This window comes from Bos javanicus, chromosome 4, assembly GCF_032452875.1.
Source record: "Bos javanicus breed banteng chromosome 4, ARS-OSU_banteng_1.0, whole genome shotgun sequence".
Lineage (NCBI taxonomy): Eukaryota > Metazoa > Chordata > Mammalia > Artiodactyla > Bovidae > Bos > Bos javanicus.
In genome coordinates this window covers 34,302,048-34,320,456 of record NC_083871.1, presented here as the reverse complement: position 1 = coordinate 34,320,456, position 18,409 = coordinate 34,302,048, and the positions used below count along the sequence as shown (strand labels likewise).

Genomic DNA, 18,409 nt, shown 5'->3' with positions numbered 1-18,409 from the left:
AAGGCTAGTGTCACCAAAAATACAGAGCATAAGAAAGACAACAGAAGCAAATGCCTGGGTATATTCTCAGGACTGCTACTTACTGACACTTTGATCTTGGACCACGAGCTGGCCTCTGCAGGCATCAGTTTGGCAGTTATCTAAAACGGCACCAGGCATCACAGAAGGCAGAATGGTCATACTCAGAGATTAACTGTCTCTGGAAAGGGCAGTGGTATCTGCAGCCCTTGGAACCCCATCAGATGGATGGCCTTGAAATGGTAATCAAGCGCAACCTGTGTGTACGAGCAAACAATTATGGCAATGAAGGCAGGAGTCTCTGGGTCCCCATCAGGGCACAGTGGAGTGCTCTGCCAAAATCAGTTTGGGTTACATTACATTAGCTTTCGATGATTATCATGTTCTCAAGAAACCGTATTTTTACTGTATGTAGCCAGGATGCTATCCATTCATCCCTGTATCTTTAGAATCTACCAGAGGCATTGGCATGTAATGGTATAGTAAATGATTTACTTAAGATTGCTGAACAGAATTTCTTCAACACTGGAACATAAGTAAGTCAAAGATTAATTCCATTTGCTTTTCAGAACTTAAACTGTGAAAGCCTTGGTTCCCTCACTTCACAATGAGCCTGAAGTTTAGCTCCACTAATTGGAGCTCACTGTTCACCTTTCTGCTCCCATCCTACCTGAGATGTTAAGTCACAGGGACGGACTACCAGTTTGCATGTGACTGGTGTATGTGTCAGTTACACTCCGATTCCTGGTTTCTGCTTAAATACAGGAAGGAAGACAAAGTGCCTGCCTTCCTATTATAATGAGAAGGAGGTCTCTCTCTGCATCACCCACACTCACTCTCGATGAAGTAAGGCACCTCATTTTCCACCAGGGCCTCTCACCCGGCATTAAGAGATTCTCTCATCAGGGCTGGAGCTGTCAACAAGCCCACAGTTGTAAAGTTTATATCAATACCCCAGTGACCAATTTGTCATAAAATCACTTCAAAAAGCACACAGTCATGTTCACCATCCTTTTTCACATTAGTCTTGCTTTTACTTCTTAAATTTTCATTGAAGGATAATATACATACACTTTATCTGTTGAAACTATGTATCCATCCTAATTGTGCATTGATGAATCTTAACAAACTGAATACTCCCTGTCAAACAAGAAAGCTACAAGCACTCAAGAAGAGCTCTCATGCTTCTTCCAGTCACTAACTTCCCACATCCCCAAGCATGACATCCATCCTCACTTTCAACACCAGAGATGACATTGACTTGGTTTTGGCTTTTTCCTATGTGCAGATTCATACACTATGCACTCTTCTGTGTCTTGCCCCACCCCCACCCCGCTTCCCTCATGGAGGAAATGGCCTTTGTGTAACATGGGAGCACTAATAATTTCACGCTGATAATTTGGGTGGTATACAAGGAAACAAAAGGATACCGTGAAGCTGAGTTATAGGAAGACTGTGTTAAACTCAGTCTTTCTTAAAACACAGATTAAGGTTGTCAGACCCGTTTAAAAGTTCGAGCTACCCAAGAGACATGTGAGTCCTGCTGGTTGAAACTCTATGAGTCGAGCTACAGCTGTGTGTTAGCAGCTCCCCACATTTGGATGTGGACAAAGATAGGGGCTCAACTCTCCCTGAAAGCGAGGCAGGGACTGGCTAAGAGGGTAGAAGGCAGTGCGGACTTGTAGGCACAGTAGCTGCCATGGAATTTAAGGACTGGTCATTATTACAGCCACAAGCCTCTGTAGCTGAGGTTCCTAACGCTCTGGGATCATTAACATTAAGACAGTTTTGCTGGTAGAATCTTAGTAACTGTCTGCTCTTGGCATATGAATCAACTAATGTCCTAGTCCACAGTGACCTGGAGTAAGAGGTGCCCAGCCCCTTCCAGTAAAACTCAGTATGACAGGAAAGGATCAAGGGAGAAGGGATGTAGCAAGTTGTTCAGAATAAGCAGAATAAATCAACTGGCAGTGAGCACCTCTTTTTCTTAGGTGGTTACTTTCCATCTTCTCCAGGCATTTTATGGTCCTGAGCACCCATACACACTGAACAGTCTAGAATTCACTGGCTATCTTAGAAGTTAGGGCTTACCTTGCATCACTCAGGCAGCCAGCAAAGATGATGCCACTCCTAAACATCAGCCAGGAGAAAGACAGGATGCCAGAGCATTAGCATCAGGTGGTCTGTTCACTAAAAGAAGAAAGAGACTAGGCAGTGAAATGTACCCAGTCCTGGATCAACGGTGGCCTTGAGCTAGAGGTGATCATATGGAGAGTCTAGAATACCTCCCAAATATCACTGGAGCCATTGACAAACTATCCTCACTACTATCATTCTTTTTTTTTTAACTCTCTGGTGGCTCCAACAGTAAAGAATCCGCTTGCAATGCAAGAGACCTGGGTTCGATCCCTGAGTGGGGACGATGCCCTGGAGAAGTATTCTTGCCTGGAAAATTCCATGGACAGAGGAATCTGTCAGGCTACAGTCCATGGGGCTGCAAAAGTCAGACACAACTGAGCACTAACACATACATAGCCCATTAACAATGTTGTGATAGTTTCAGATGGGCAGCAAAGGGACTTGGTCACATGATACATATACATATATCCATTCTCCCCCAAACTTCCCTATTGCTCTAATAGTAGCTAACAGTTATTGAGCTAATTATGAATTATTTCATTTACTCCTAAAACAACCCCATGAGATAGGTACTAATAATGTCTGAAAAGACAACCAAACCAGTATTCTTGTCTGGGAAATCCCATGGACGGAGGAGCCTAGCAGGCTACAGTCCATGGGGTTGCGAAAGAATTGGACATGACTTAGCGACTAAACAACAACAAAAATGAAGCAGAAGTGGCTGTATGCCAAGGCCAGGAAGTAGATTCATGCCTTAGATCACTGTTCTGACATTCACTATTATATTGTAAACTTTTCTATTTCCTTTAAAGATAGTCACTACAATTCATTCACATATTTCATGACACTTGAATAGCTTGTGATCTGCAGTTAGAAAAACACTGGCTAAAGCATTATGTTGTATTGCTTTCCCAAGCTCTTCTTACTTGATTCTCTAGGAATGGACTTTATGACCACACCGTTAAATTTACCACCACTGGTGTGCTAGTAAATGTCTAACAACTAGATCTTTGGGGTTGTGAAGGCCCTGGTTATTAATTTTTGCTGATTTTTACACTGTAAATACTCCCACCATGGCCGATTTGAAGCTATCAACATGACATCGATGAACACAGACTTGGGAAGAAACACAGATGATTGGCTGCCAAGAACTACTATCAATCAACTAAAAGAGCACCAATACATCTCCCCAAAATTTTCAACAAGAAGAATAGAAAACACGTTTTAAAGTCATGTCAGTGATCAGAAGAGTTGGAGATGATCTATCAATGACATTCAACTGCCTGTTTCATGGCAATTAGGGGCTTCCCAGGTGGTACTGGTCTTAAATAATCTGTCTGCCAATGCAGGAGATGCAAGAGATGAGGGTTCAATTCCTGGGTAGGGAAGATCCCCTGGAGCAGGGAATGGCAACCACTCCAGTATTTTTGCCTGGAAAATTCCATGAACAGAGGAGCCTGGCAGGCTATAGTACATGAAACTGCTGAGTTGGATATAACTCAGTGACTTTCACTTTCATGGCAATTAGTCTAAACCCACAGTCTCACAGTATCTAATATATATATATATGTATATAATCAAGCCTTTTCTATTCGAGTAGGAGTTCCTAAGTGTTATAACTTAAAGAATATTAATTAGACCCTGCTACTTCATTATCAGTACACTGAATATCTAAAATTCCATCATTAAAAGTGTTTCTCTTTTCTTAAGCCCACGTTTAGCCCATTTAAAACTTTGACCATCCATAAATAGGTGACAAATGAACTTGTATCAATGTGCTAAAAACCAGTAGTTTAAAATATCAGATTATTTTATTTGTAGTAAGAAAATTGAAGTTGCTCAGTCATGTCCGACTCTTTGCGACGCCATGGACTGTAGCCTATTCAGGCTCCTCCATCCCTGGGATTTTCCTGGCAAAAGTGCTGGAGTGGATTGCCATTTCCTTCTCCAGGGGATCTTCCTGACCCAGGAATCAAACATGGGTGACCAACCTAGATAGCATGTTGAAAAGCAGAGACATTACTTTGCCAAAAAAGGTCCGTCTAGTCAAGGCTATGGTTTCTCCAGTGGTCACGTATGGATGTGAGAGTTGGACTGTGAAGAAAGCTGAGCGCTGAAGAATTTATGCTTTTGAACTGTGGTATTGGAGAAGACTCTTGAGAGTCCCTTGGACTGCAAGGAGATCCAACCAGTCCATTCTGAAGGAGATCAGCCCTGGGATTTCTTTGGAAGGAATGATGCTAAAGCTGAAACTCCAGTACTTTGGCCACCTCATGTGAAGAGTTGACTCATTAGAAAAGGCTCTGATGCTGGGAGGGATTCGGGGCAGGAGGAAAAGGGGATGACAGAGGATGAGATGGCTGGATGGCATCACTGACTTAATGGACATGAGTCTGAGTGAACTCCAGGAGTTGGTGATGGACAGGGAGGCCTGGTGTGCTGCGTGATTCATGGGGTCGCAAAGAGTTGGACACGACTGAGTGACTGAACTGAACTGAACTGAAGAGAATTGAAAAAATGGAAATTCAGATAAGAGCATAAAGGAACTGATGACTTTGCAGTAGTTGCATTTCTAGGAAAATCCATCATGAACAGGGTAACACAATAGGCACCATCACAAATTCTGGTATCATCTGAGATGCAGGACAGTGTCAGGCATCTGTGGAAAGGTATAACTGAGTAGGAGGAAAGTTGCAGGATTAAATAAAATAATCTATTTAGAACATTAATTATAGTTTCTGGCACAGCCTAGTTGCTCAGTAAATTTTCGTATCTTTAAAGGGAGGAGATGGGAAAAGAAGAGAGGTTCTATTCAGAAATCATTTAATGAAAAGTGACTTAAAAACAGATTTCAAACTGACATAAGCAAAGAGGAATTTATTATTTCACATGACTGAAAAATCTTACCTGGCTTAAATAGCACGCCAATGTTGTCAGTTCAGTTCAGTTCAGTTCAATCACTCAGTTGTGTCCGACTCTTTGCGATCCCATGAATCGCAGCACACCAGGCCTCCCTGTCCATCACCAACTCCCAGAGTCCACCCAAACCCATGTCCATCGAGTCGGTGATGCCATCCAACCATCTCATCCTCTGTCATCCCCTTCTCCTCCTGCCCTCAATCTTTCCCAGCATCAGGGTCTTTTCAAATGAGTCAGCTCTTCGCCAATATTGTCAGGTCTTATTATTTCTCCATCTCTTGGCTTTGCATCTCAGACAAGCTTTGCCTCACGGTGGTGAGAAGGCTCCCAGCAGCTCGAGGCTTACATGCATTCCTCTAAGTCATTCTAACAGAAAGAGGATGGTTTTCTCCTGATGGTTCTAGAAAATATCCTCACATTAACCCTGGTTGGCAATGATTTGGTTACAGGCTCATTCTGAAACAAATTGCTGTGGTCAGGGACCTAGCACACTCTGGTTAGTCATGCGTGTCACAAGCCACCTAGCAAGTCAGGAATGGATTCACTTTACTTTATAAACATAAGTTTTGGTTCCCAACAGAAAACTGTGATATGCTTTCCAGAAAAATTGGAAATGGATGTTAATCTGTCAAACTACAAGGGAAAATCCAGTTTTGTTCTAGACCATGAGAATTTTAAAACTGAAAGTTTTCCAAATTTCCAACATCTTATTCAGCAAATCAATTCAGGGGTGATACGCAGAAGGTTTAACAACTAATATAAAGTTACAAAAATGAACAGCAACCACACCCCTTGGACCTGGAACCTAAAGACCAGACTCTTTCAGAACTGAACACTTTACCAGCTGTGCCACAAGGAAACTGAGAGACGTGGTGAAGATATGCCAGAGAGGGAACCAGAGCAGCCAGAGAAGTGGCAGAATATTCAAAGGGTGTGGTAGACTGACTACTCACCACCTGGACAAAGTGTTTCAATATCCTAACATTTAGAACAACCATACCAGTGTGTACCAGTGGTGTTTCAACCTTGGCTGAAGCTATTTGCAGCTGTATCATAAAGAAGAATGTGCTGTTGGCTATGATCCTTTTATATTCAGAAGCCTGGCCTTTGAATTAGGAAACTGTTCTTTTCAGAGGACATCGGAGGAGCAAAAAGGTTTTCTGCTAACAAGATCTAGGATAAATGAAAACATATACACAAAGGGAGAAGTAAACTCAAACTATAAAATAAACCAAATAAAAGCAGAATTCATCTTTTCTTAACATTTTAAAATTTGTAACAAATAAAATTGTCATGATCTCATCCTATCAATACTTAATAGTTAGATTTACAGATATTCTTCTATATTAAACCACATATTTACCATTTCTGCTGCTCTTCATTCTTTCCTGTAGATTTGATTTTCCATCTGGTGCTGTTCCCTCTTCCTCTGAAGTAATTCCTTTAGCATTTCTCATAGTGTAAGTCTGTTGGCAGTGAAATAAATCGCTCAGTTTTAGCTACCTGGAAAAAAGTTCTTATCTTACCTTCATCCTTGAAATATATTTGAACTGGAAGTAGAATGTTGGGATACTTGACCAATTTTTTCCCCAAACCTTTAAAGATTCCACTGAGTATGGTCACCATTGCTTCTGAAGAAAGGGATCCCTCATTCATACTGTTACCCACAAATTGTGCTATTTTGTTCTGTTTTCAATGTTTCTCTCTCTCTCCCTCTCTCTCTTTTTTTTGGGGGGGGGTGTTTATCAATTTGGCAAAGATTTGTCTACATATGGTTTTATTTGAATTTATCTTTCTTAGGGTTTGCTGAGTTTATTGGTTCTTTTTTAAGTTTTTTAATCTTATGTTTAATCACAAAATTGAGGAGATTTTCAGCCATTGTTTCCTCAAGTATTTTTTTTCTTCTTTCTCCTCTGCTTATGAAACTCAGATTCTACCTGTGTTAGATCGCTTAATATTCAAAAGAACCCTGAAACCTTAACTTTTTTCAATGTTTTTTCTATTAGGTCAGATTAAATAATTACTTTTCATCTATATTCAGCTTCCCTTATGGCTCAGCTGACAAAGAATCCCCCTGCAATGAAGACCTGGGTTCGATCCCTGGGTTGGGAGAAGGGAAAGGCTACACACTCCAGTATTCTGGCTGGAGAATTCCATGGACTATATAGTCCATGGGGTCGCAAAGAGTCAGACATGACTGAATGACTTTCACTTTCACGTTCTTCCATCTATATCAAGTTTACTAACTGTTTTACCATCTTCAGACTTTTGTGTCCCCCATGTACACCCAGTGGCATTTTTATTTTATATATTTACTAAATAATTAAGTAGTTTTCTTGGATATTTACTTTCATGTTCTAAAATTTCTGCAGTTTTTTTTTTTTTTTAATAGCTTCAATTCTCTGCTAAGATTCCTCATCTGATCATTCATTTTTTTAAAGTCTTTGAACAAACTTATCTTTATAATAAATTATTTAAAGTTCTTATCTGCTAGTTTTAGAATGTGGATAATTTGGAGACCTATTTCTAATGAATGCTTTCTCTCTTTACTTCAGGTCCCATTTTCCTGTTTTCTTATATTGCAAGTAATTTTTGGTTGTATACTATGGAATTATATTATGTCTGTGCCTCATGAGGTCAACAAGCCTGCCATTGCACCATGGCAAAAATGCATTCCCATGCAGAATGTTGGGGAATTCATAGGGTAATCATGTGTTTCCCTTGAATGTTTCTTTCTCTCAAAGACCATAGTTTGCCTTGTATGTGTTGTCAGTTTTATAGCTGTTTTCAGCAAGAGGACAAGTCTAATCCCAGAAGTCTACTGACATGGCCAGAAGCAGAAGCTAGCTAAAGATATTCTGAAGAGTTCATTTAGCACAAGGCAGAGATAGGGCTGTTTCAAACACTGTACCATTTGTATACTGAGGAGAATTTGGTAGATAGGGGTGAGGTTTTTGTGGAAATGTGTGTGGCATGCATTCTCTTTTGTAAGACTACATTGGAAACTAATGATAAAAGTCTTCTTAAATCTAATTCTATATTTACTTTTCATTACTATTTTGAGCACTCTGCATTACTTTCTCTCTCTTGCTCTATTCAGGAAGCAGTAAGGCTTCATTTTTCTTCAAAACACTTTGACATTATTCAAGAGGAAGGACAGTATACACACAGGCTATTATGAATAATATCCACTTGAGGAATCATATTGTTAATAGGTAAAAATATTCTCCTGTGAAGAATAGTCCTCCATTTTTTCCCCTTCATATTTTGTCCAGAGCTATAAGGAAAGCTTATGACAAACCTAATTTCTGTACCCTCTGTTCAGGCTGACAAACCTGCAACTTCTAGTAGACTTGGCAGCTTCTAAGAGGAAAAGGATAAAGACGCACTGCAGGGAGCAGGGGGAGGCTCCAATTCCAAGGCGTGGAAATAAGGTTAGGAAACTTAAGGATGAAAAAACAGCTGCAGTGGCAACACACACAGACACAGAGGAAAATAAATGTGCCCTTTGATATAAACAAAAATAAAGGTTTACTTTGAAGGGAAACAAATGGTTTTTAAATATAACATATATTGAATGACCAACTCAAGTTAACATTATTGTCAAACTACCTGCAGTTACTCTAAGGACCAAAGTTTAGTAATGTCAATGAATTGACAGCTCAAAATTGTCAGTGTTTTCCTACCTCATAAAAACATGTCCCTCTAAATTCAGATGATAAAGAAAGGTGAGGAAAGTTGTCCAAGGCCATTTAGTGAAGCGGGCAAGTCTCCTTTTGGCTTCATCAATATATCTTTCTGGCTCCATCGTCCCAAATGGTAGAGTTCCCCTCTTCACTGTAATCATGTAGGGTTCCTGGGCTTCTTTTATCTTCTCTGTGAATAAAACAGGCTCATAGGAAAGGGTCTGATCAATTTGTTCCCACTATTCAACTCAATGGTTTGGTTATTTGAAATTTTTAAATTTATGGTTAGACTTCAAACTAGAGAAATTTGAGGAAAGCAGAACTCTCCTCCCTAACTTCAAATCTTAATACATAAGCCTGGCATCCACTCTTCTTACTTGTCATTCATGTTTTCACAGAATATAACCTGTTATTTGGTGTGTTACTTTCCATTCCTCCTAATCACTCTCAGATGGACAATATGTTTTCCAATCTTACTAGTTTCTCCAAGTGCTCTCAACTTTTCTAATTTTATTTAATTTTTTCCTTAAAAGCCAGCAATTTAAAGGATCAGAGCTTTAAATAGGATCAGAGCTATTTAGGCCAAATTTCTCTAGTGCCAAGGTTGAATCTTGACCTATGACAAAAATCATTTTGGAAAAACCTGGTCATTTCTTTATTCTCTGACTGGAATTTCCAGATCATTTTTCCAGTCTCCTGACCAGTCTCTCAAAAGTTTACATGCTATTTGGAATTTATCATTTGACAATGATGTACATGAGACACTGTGAAAAATACAATATCATTTAAGGTATTGATCTTGATACCAAGTAGATTAAAATCTAATGAGGAAAGAACAATTCACAATTGTTAAATTTCAATTTTCAAACTATGCAAAGTAAATATAAAACAAAATATGATCATCCTAATAAACACTGGCTTCCCACATGGTGCTAGTGGTAAAGAACTCACCTCCCAGTACAGGAGACGTAAGAGACATGGGTTCAATCCCTGGGTCGGGAAGATCCCCTGGAGAAGGGCACAGCAACCCACTCTAGTATTCTTGCCTGGAGAATCTCAAGGACAGAGGAGCCTGGTGGGTAACTGTTCATGGGGTCACAAAGAGTTGGCCATGACTGAAGTAACTTAGCATGCACACAATAGACACAGCACAACTTATAAGGGAATTCAGCAAATGGTATTAAACTTCCTTACTGCTGCAGTAATATGGAAGGCTTATAAGCAGTAGAAATTTTAAGCTAAACATGAATGGATCTTAAATAGATTCTCATAGTAATTCCTTAAATGTTTCTGGAAAAAGTTCCTTTGTTGCCTAATAAGAATAAAAGAAGTAAGAATTGCACAGTGATACATCCTGCTAATAAAAACACCAGTATGGCTAGGAGTCGGACACGGCTGAGCGACTTCACTTTCACTTTTCACTTTCATGCATTGGAGAAGGAAATGGCAACCCACTCCAGTGTTCTTGCCTGGAGAATCCCAGGGACAGGGGAGCCTGGTGGGCTGCCGTCTATGGGGTCGCACAGAGTCGGACACGACTGAAGCGACTTAGCAGCAGCAGCAGCGGCAACATGGCTACAGCCTCTGTTTACCCAATTAAAAAGGTAGTCTAGGAACAAAAACCTTGTCTCTTATTGCCTGTAACTCTTGAAGCTGAAAACTTTCTAATGAAACATACAGCCAAATTGCACATGCTAGCACTAACCCTAAATTTTCTTCGGATCAGTTGGGTGCGCAGGCTTTGAGCACACTCAGAAGCCCTTCAGCACCTCAAGGGCTTATTTTTAGGAAAGAGTGAGCATGACTTCTGGCATTATACCTCCCCTGGATAAACTACTTATTCGTTGAGTCAAACTGGATTTCATTTTCGACATTAAGTCTCTGGGCAAAGTCAAGAGAGGAAGCAAAATACATATTAACATATGCAGAGTATAGCAATATGTCCTGCCCACGTCTTTCAGGGGTTATATTCACAGTCAACCCCTGAGATGCTACTAATGCAAAGATTAATAAAACACTGCTGAGCAGGTTGCCTACTGAGTGGACTATACATGCTTGTTTATGGCACACACGTCACTCACCACCCCTGAATGGAGAACTCTGGAATGCAGAGCCTCTGGCTGCATACAAATGTGGCTACAGGAGGAAGTCTGTTTATCTGGGGAATGTGCTACTGGCTGATTTATCATGAAAGGAGCCTGAAAAGAAGTGGTGGCTGCTCTTTCCCACAATCCGATAAGCTGTTACACAGAGATAAACAGTCGCATTGAATTAAGCATGTTTGTCTATTTTTCAATGCTGACTTTTAACTTCCTGTTCTTTCTGTTTCTTGGGGCTTCATTTTTAATAATACTAAGTTTTAAAATTATGCACAACCCTACAGTCTTAATCATCTCAAGTTCTGCTTTAAGGAAAAGGTAAATAAGAAAATATTGACAGCGAATTTTACTCTAATTGATGTTTAACTGGTAACTGTCTAAGACTACATAAAGTGTTACTTAAGGATGCCCTGTCAGAGGGCTTAAAACTATTTCACATGAAATAGGTGTTAGTCAACTTGTTTTTAAGTACTGTATATCTAATATTTTAATATATATATAATACGCAATGAATTGCTTTTTCAATCAAATACTTAATAACAATCACCATGTTAAAGGAAACCCACGGCAAACTTATTATCAATATTTTCACAAATGGTGGAGATAGTTGGTAGAAAGAGAGATGAGTACTTTTCCATCACTCTCTCTGTAAAAACATACAAGCATTTAAATTATTCGACACCAGGCATAATGTTTATTTGTTTACAACTAAAGTTTCTATCTTGGGTACCCAGTTCATGGCCCAGCACACACAAATTAGGTGTTCAATAAATACTTGATGAATGACTGCATCTGTGAAGCTTTGAAACAGGATAATAGGCATGTTCCTACTTCAGTATTCTCCTGACTGAAAACCAGTAAATGTAGGAATGTAGGTCAACTTGAGGCCACATCTTTCCTGGCTTTGTACAGATCTGCCTCAGCTACAACTTCCCAATTCAAAGGCAGCATTTTCTCCTACATGCTGCACAAAATACTGCCTGCTGGCAGTCCTGTCATCAAAGAACATAGGGGAAGAACATTTGGGATGATCAGGTAGGTAATGACATAGAACAACTGATTTCTCTAATTTCCACTTGCTATGCCACAAGTGAAATAGTGGAGTCATTTGCAAATATCATTATTGTGGATAGCTACATTCCTTCAAGAAATATTTGTTGAATATCTGGATGACAGACACTACGCCAGGCCCTGAGTACATAAAGGCAAACACCACACGGGCCCTACGTATGAAACAGACAGACTGACACTCTGACAGTCTGACACACACTACTACTTTCAGCGTGCTGTGATGTGTCATCTGAAGCCTTCTCTGGCTAAGAGCGTTTTCTTAAGAGAATTAAGCTTTCCATAAACTATAGGGTCATCTTTACTCTGTATAGTCAAATTTCCTCCATATTCAGGAGATATCTACATTTTTAATAGGAAAACGGTAAGACTGCCTTGATGACCTTCTTTTAATTAACTATTCTCTTTCATTAGGCACATAAAACAATTATTTTGTAGTGCCAATTTCAGTTTCTTTATCATTAGTGATAATGATCGCAATGTCTTTTACCTTCCACGGCAGTTTTGCTTCAAAGGGAATTGCACATAAAGATCAAAGAGAGACCAGAACTCACGGGAAACAAACAAGATTCTACTACAGTATCAACCTCTTTAAAAGTCATTATTATTATTAGATTTTCTGGTGCCCTATGGCAGATCTCCCAGAGAAGCTCTGGGTTAACACTGAGTGTTCCAACCACCACCACTGTGAGTGTGGAAGTTCACACCTATTAAATAAACAAAACCAAACTCAGGTGACTTGCGTGTCTCAAGAAAACAATCCATCACTTGCCTCACATAAAAGGAATAGGAAGCATTTGGAAAGCCAGGTTTTTTTTTTGTTTTTGTTTTTGTTTTAATTTTATTTTATTTTTAATCTTTACATAATTGTATTAGTTTTGCCAAATATCAAAATGAAAGCCAGGTTTTAAAGGGCAATGCCAATAGGAGAAGGAAGAAATGTCAAAGATACTGAAATATACACTAGACTAATTCTTGTCTGGATGTTTTCGTTGAGTTTTGGTTCTTTTCTTCCTACCTTAAAAATCCTTAATGTTGTGCATTTCATTTATTCTAAATGAGCAAAGAAACAAATATGAATCGTAATAATAAATGCAAATATTTCTTGATCCAGCTACAGCAGGAAGACAAAGCAAGAAATAAACAATTTGACTGAGGAAGGAAGATAGGAAAAAATTCTTGGCCTTTTCTGGTACTGACCACAAGATCTTAAATGTTAAGTTGATATTTACCGAACAGTGTAGAAGGGCCTTCCTAGCAAAGAGACCAACATGTGCAGGATGATGATGTCATCATCATCCTCTGAAGTGAAGAGTTCAAATGACCGAAGCATAAGGTTTGAAGGTAGAGGTGGGATGATGCTGATGGGCATGGTGAACAATAAGACTTGAGAGCTTGCCAGATTCAAGGTCATGGAGCATGAAGTCCTTCTTTCAACCTAGAGGCAAGGGGAAGTCAGTATAAATTAATAAGAGATGGGCACTCTGAACAGCAATTAAGATTATACGTTAGACAGAGTATCTCCTCCAATGGGACACCCAATGGCTAATATTTACTAGTATTAATATATTTGAGAGCACACTGGTGGTATGCCTTTTAGACAGTCTGACTGAGCCATAAGCAGCCAGGAAAGACCCCTCCTCCATAAAACCTCACAAATACACCATCATGCACAAAAGTGGGAGAGCAGACGCACATACTCAACCACACACACAGGGGCATGCAACTGTGTGTTGTCAGGAAACTGCTGCAGGAGTCCCTGCTCTACCGTCTCTCACCTGCCTCTGATATAATAAGCTTACATCACCAAGGGGATGGGCAAGTTGAGAGAGTGTGCTGACTAGTGCTTACCCTAGTGCCAGGGAGCCACGTGTCAAGAGTACAACAGCAGGTCCATTGGTTCATGTGCATGTGCAACCAGACAGCCCCATACCAGGATTTTTTAAAAAGTCCCCTGGTAAGACCCCAGCCTACTGTCAACAACATGATCCCCACCTTTGCTTGATTCATAAAAGTTGCATACGTTCAAGCTTATCATGTAAAAAGAAGCTTGATTTAGGGAACTGGCCTAAGCTCCAGTGTACTGTGCAGACCCCAGCACTCATGCCTACCATTCTCCCTGAAATGTGAGGCCCATGTCAGGAGCTGCCTAACCCCAGCTAAACAAGGCAGCCACCAGGCATCACACTTTCTCCAAAATCAGTGTTATATCAATGCTACAGGTTATACAATAAAAAATTGTATAAGTTTACATTTGAGGAAGGTTCAGTTCAGTTCAGTCACTCAGTCATGTCCGACTCTTTGCGACCCCGTAAACTGCAGCATGCCAGACCTCCCGTTCATCACCAACTCCCGGAGTTCACTCAAACTCATGTCCATCGAGTCGGTGATGCCATCCAACCATCTCATCCTCTGTCCCCTTTTCCTCCTGCCCCCAATCCCTCCCAGCATCAGAGTCTTTTCCAATGAATCAACTCTTCGCATGAGGTGGCCAAAGTTCTGGAGTTTCAGCTTTAGCATCATTCCTTCCAAAGAAATCCCAGGGCTGATCTCCTTCAGAATGGACTGGTTGGATCTCCTTGCAGTCCAAGGGACTCTCAAGAGTCTTCTCCAACACCACAGTTCAAAAGCATCAATTCTTCGGCGCTCAGCATTCCTTACAGTCCAACTCTCACATCCATACATGACCACTGGAAAAACCATAGCCTTGACTAGACGGACCTTTGCTGGCAAAGTAATGTCTCTGCTTTTGAATTTGCTATCTAGGTTGGTCATAACTTTTCTTCCAAGGAGTCTTTTAATTTCATGGCTGCAGTCACCATCTTCAGAGAGGAAGGTTATCTTTTCCTAATTCACAAAGAGATGGTTTGGAGGCTAGCATCGGAGAAGGCAATGGCACCCCACTCCAGTACTCTTGCCTGGAAAATCCCATGGACGGAGGAGCCTGGTGGGCTGCAGTCCATGGGATCACTAAGAATCAGACACGACTGAGTGACTTGACTTTCACTTTTCATTTTCATGCATTGGAGAAGGAAATGGCAACCCACTCCAGTGTTCTTGCCTGGAGAATCCCAGGGATGGGGGAGCCTGGTAGGCTGCCATCTCTGGGGTTGCACAGAGTCGGACACGACTGAAGTGACTTAGCATCAGCTCCCTAACAATATACTGCTATTGTCCTGTTAGAGATAACAAGAGACTGACATTATGGGTTAAAAAAAAAAAGAGGACGTGGCTTTGGGAAGGGCTCTTTTGTGTAGGTTTCTGGCTCAGAAGCCTGGGTACAGAGAAGAACCATTCACAGAGATAAGAGTAGACCCTGAGGTGTCAGAGGATGTGTAGAGAGAACTATTTATCTGTTATGTTTGGTCACTAGGTCATGTCCAACTCTTTGCGACCCCATGGACTGTAGCACACCAGGCTTCCCTGTCCTTCACTATCTCCTGGAGGTTCTCAAACTCACATCCATTGAGTCCATGATGCCATCCAACCATCTTATCCTCTGTCACCCCCTTCTCCTGCCCTCAATCTTCCCAGTAATTCCTCAGTCTTTTCCATTGAGTCTGCCCTTTGCATCAAGTGGTCAAAGTATTGGAGCTTCAGCTTCAGCATCAGTCCTTCCAGTTCAGGGCTGATTTCTGACTGGTTTGATCCCCTTGCTGTCTAAGGGGCTCTCAGTTGTAGTGCTAGAGAGCTGTTTAGCAGGCAGTTAGCCTAGGAGACTGTTAAGTGGTTGAAACTGTGAACACTAGTTGAGCTAACCCAAGAAAGGAGTATTCAGTACTGGAATTGAGATGTAATCGGACATGAATCATGAGAACAGAAACCTAGGAAGCAGAAACAGGTAGAAAAAAATTAAGATTTCAATTAAGTAAAATGAGGACTACAGAGGGTTTATCGTTGAAAGACAGGGAATAAAGACTCATAGCCAAGTTGCTTCCCTACCAATAGCAAAGTAAATGACTCAGTAGAGATTACTGAACTGAACATTAGAAAAACCAGAGTCTGAACACTACTAAGTACAGCTTGTCAGGTCACTTCCTCTCTTTAGTCCTCAGTGTCCATTTCTGGGAGGTGGGGCCACTAAGAGCTATGTCACGGGGTGTTTTAAGGACTGGGTGAGAATACTTGGGAGCACTCCTGGTGCACTGCTCCATATGTGTTTAGTAGATGGTAACTGGAGTCATTATCCCATCAAAGGTCTGAATGGGGACCATCAGTATAATCACTGTTGCCTTCTTTACCATTTTTGTTCATTCAATTTTTATCTCTTTAGGAATTTGGTGACAGACTCTGTTAGTCTGCTCCTCCTTTACACGAAGGACAGACCAAAGATCCAGGCTGGCAATGAGAGAGGAGGACTAGTGGGCAGCATTGGCTCCATCCACTGATATCTCCCAGAGGTACAGACACGGGACTCATGAAGATGTTGACAAGACTCCAAGTTCTTACATTAGCTTTGTTTTCAAAGGGATTTTTACTTTGTTTAGGGGACCATAACTTTCTTAGGAGGGAGATTAAAATAGAAGGTGACCTCGTTTTAGGGGGCCTATTTCCCATTAATGAAAAAGGCACTGGAACTGAAGAATGTGGGCGAATCAACGAAGATCGAGGGATCCAACGCCTGGAAGCCATGTTGTTTGCTATTGATGAAATTAACAAAGACGATTACCTGCTCCCAGGAGTGAAGCTGGGGGTTCACATTTTGGATACCTGCTCAAGGGATACCTACGCATTAGAGCAATCACTGGAATTTGTCAGAGCATCTTTGACTAAAGTGGATGAAGCCGAGTATATGTGTCCTGATGGATCCTATGCCATTCAAGAAAATATCCCACTGGTCATTGCAGGGGTCATTGGCGGCTCTTACAGCAGTGTTTCCATACAGGTAAGACTGACAGTGTTGTTGATAAAATGCTGTATCTCTTTGGTTTTATGTCTTTGGGGAACAAAAGGAAAATATCCTAATAGCTTCATCAGTGGATGATATTAACCATGTAATTGTTCATTTCTGTAAGTCTCTGGTAATATAGGTTTGCAGACAGAACAGTACTTGAGCAATGAAAATTGTTTAAAGATATAGCAGGTAGCTAGTGCAGCATAATGAGCTACTCCAAAATTCAGTGACTTAAAACAACAATTATTACTTACTATAGTTTATAAGTCTGAAGACTGGCTGGAGTGAGCAGATCACAGCTAGGTTCAGCTCCAGGTAGCTCTGCTCCAAGTTTGTCCCTTATCCTCCACCTGGAATCAGTCAGCTAACCCGGTCATGTTTGTCTGAGTGATGACAGAGGTGCAAGAGAATGCAAATTTAACTGCACAGGCCCCTTCCAAACTTCTGCATGCTTCACAGCTGTGAACGTCCCACCAGCCAAAGCAACTCACAAGGCTCAGTCAGAATCAAGGAGCAGGGAAATAGGTGCCACCCACAACCCACGTGCTGCTAAGTTACATCACAAAGAATGTGGCTACATCACAGAGCCATGACTTCAAGTCCTCAATACAAACAAGCATAACACTGAGCTCTATTTTTTTCCACATTAATTTTTTCCCAAGCATTGCTTTATTCAGAGATAAATTATAAAAAATTTCTCATGGTATAAACCTGCAAATGTATGCAGAGATGCTAGATAATTACTACAAAAAAAAAAAAATAGAGGGAACAGTTTAGCACATAACTAGATAAAAAAACTGATAATTGGTTCTCATAATTTTGTTAGGGAAAGAAGGAACATATTAGTCAAACTCTTACAATGCTCACAGGTCACAAAATTAGAGATGGAAAAGAGCTAAGAAATCATCCAGCTCAAAATTCTCATTTTCCCATGCCCTAGAAATACTGGTTTCATGAATATTTCCATTGGTAGGTAGCACATGAACTAGAACTTAGACTGATCTCTTGTACTTTTGGGCTCTTTCAACTCTTCTATGTGATTTTTATGCTATATGAAGTTCAATATTTTTCCCGGTAAATGTGGCAGTAATACAAGTCCATAAGATATGAATCACATACTTTGCTTCCTACCAAATGACTGTCATCAAAGCTCCATACACTAAAAGAAGTCATATTACACCCATGTTGTCTGTACATGTCACCAACCACTTAAGTTGGCTCCACTCACATTGGAATAATCTTATTTCCATATCAGAGACTCAAGGCCTATAAAATTCTACATAGAGTTCTGTGCTGCTCTAAGCAGCTAGTGCAAATTTTTTTCCTTCTATAAGCACACACTCATATTATGAGTAATTAGGATAATTGATTTTTCATAAATATCCTTTGACTTCATTAGATGGATAGAAAATACTGCACATCTCAAAGCATATTATGTTAATTTTGCCACCATTTTTACACTTGGATAACAAAAGATGGAATTTGCTATTTGAGAAGAGAAAACTCAAGTCTATATTTGTCATACTTCAATAATAATTTCATCAGATAAGTGCCAAACATTTTATAAATATTTATATTGTACTCAA

The 18,409-nt window shown here is 40.4% G+C and overlaps 1 protein-coding gene and 1 long non-coding RNA gene across 2 annotated transcripts in view; one reads left to right on the top strand and one right to left on the bottom strand.

Moving 5' to 3' along the window:
* The window catches only part of GRM3 (glutamate metabotropic receptor 3), a 252,104-nt gene that overhangs the window by 133,356 nt on the left and 100,339 nt on the right, over positions 1-18,409 (top strand). Inside the window, exon 2 of the mRNA XM_061413764.1 lies at positions 16,203-16,814. Coding sequence (XP_061269748.1) covers positions 16,347-16,814 — 468 coding nt within the window. The 5' untranslated portion in view covers positions 16,203-16,346. The remainder of the gene's footprint in view (positions 1-16,202; positions 16,815-18,409) is intronic.
* Positions 1,699-17,336, bottom strand: LOC133245972 (uncharacterized). The gene is made up of 5 exons (XR_009735832.1): positions 17,078-17,336; positions 13,162-13,367; positions 8,763-8,952; positions 6,440-6,542; positions 1,699-2,208 (listed from the first exon to the last, which is right to left on the bottom strand). It is a non-coding gene; the product is annotated as an uncharacterized LOC133245972 (long non-coding RNA).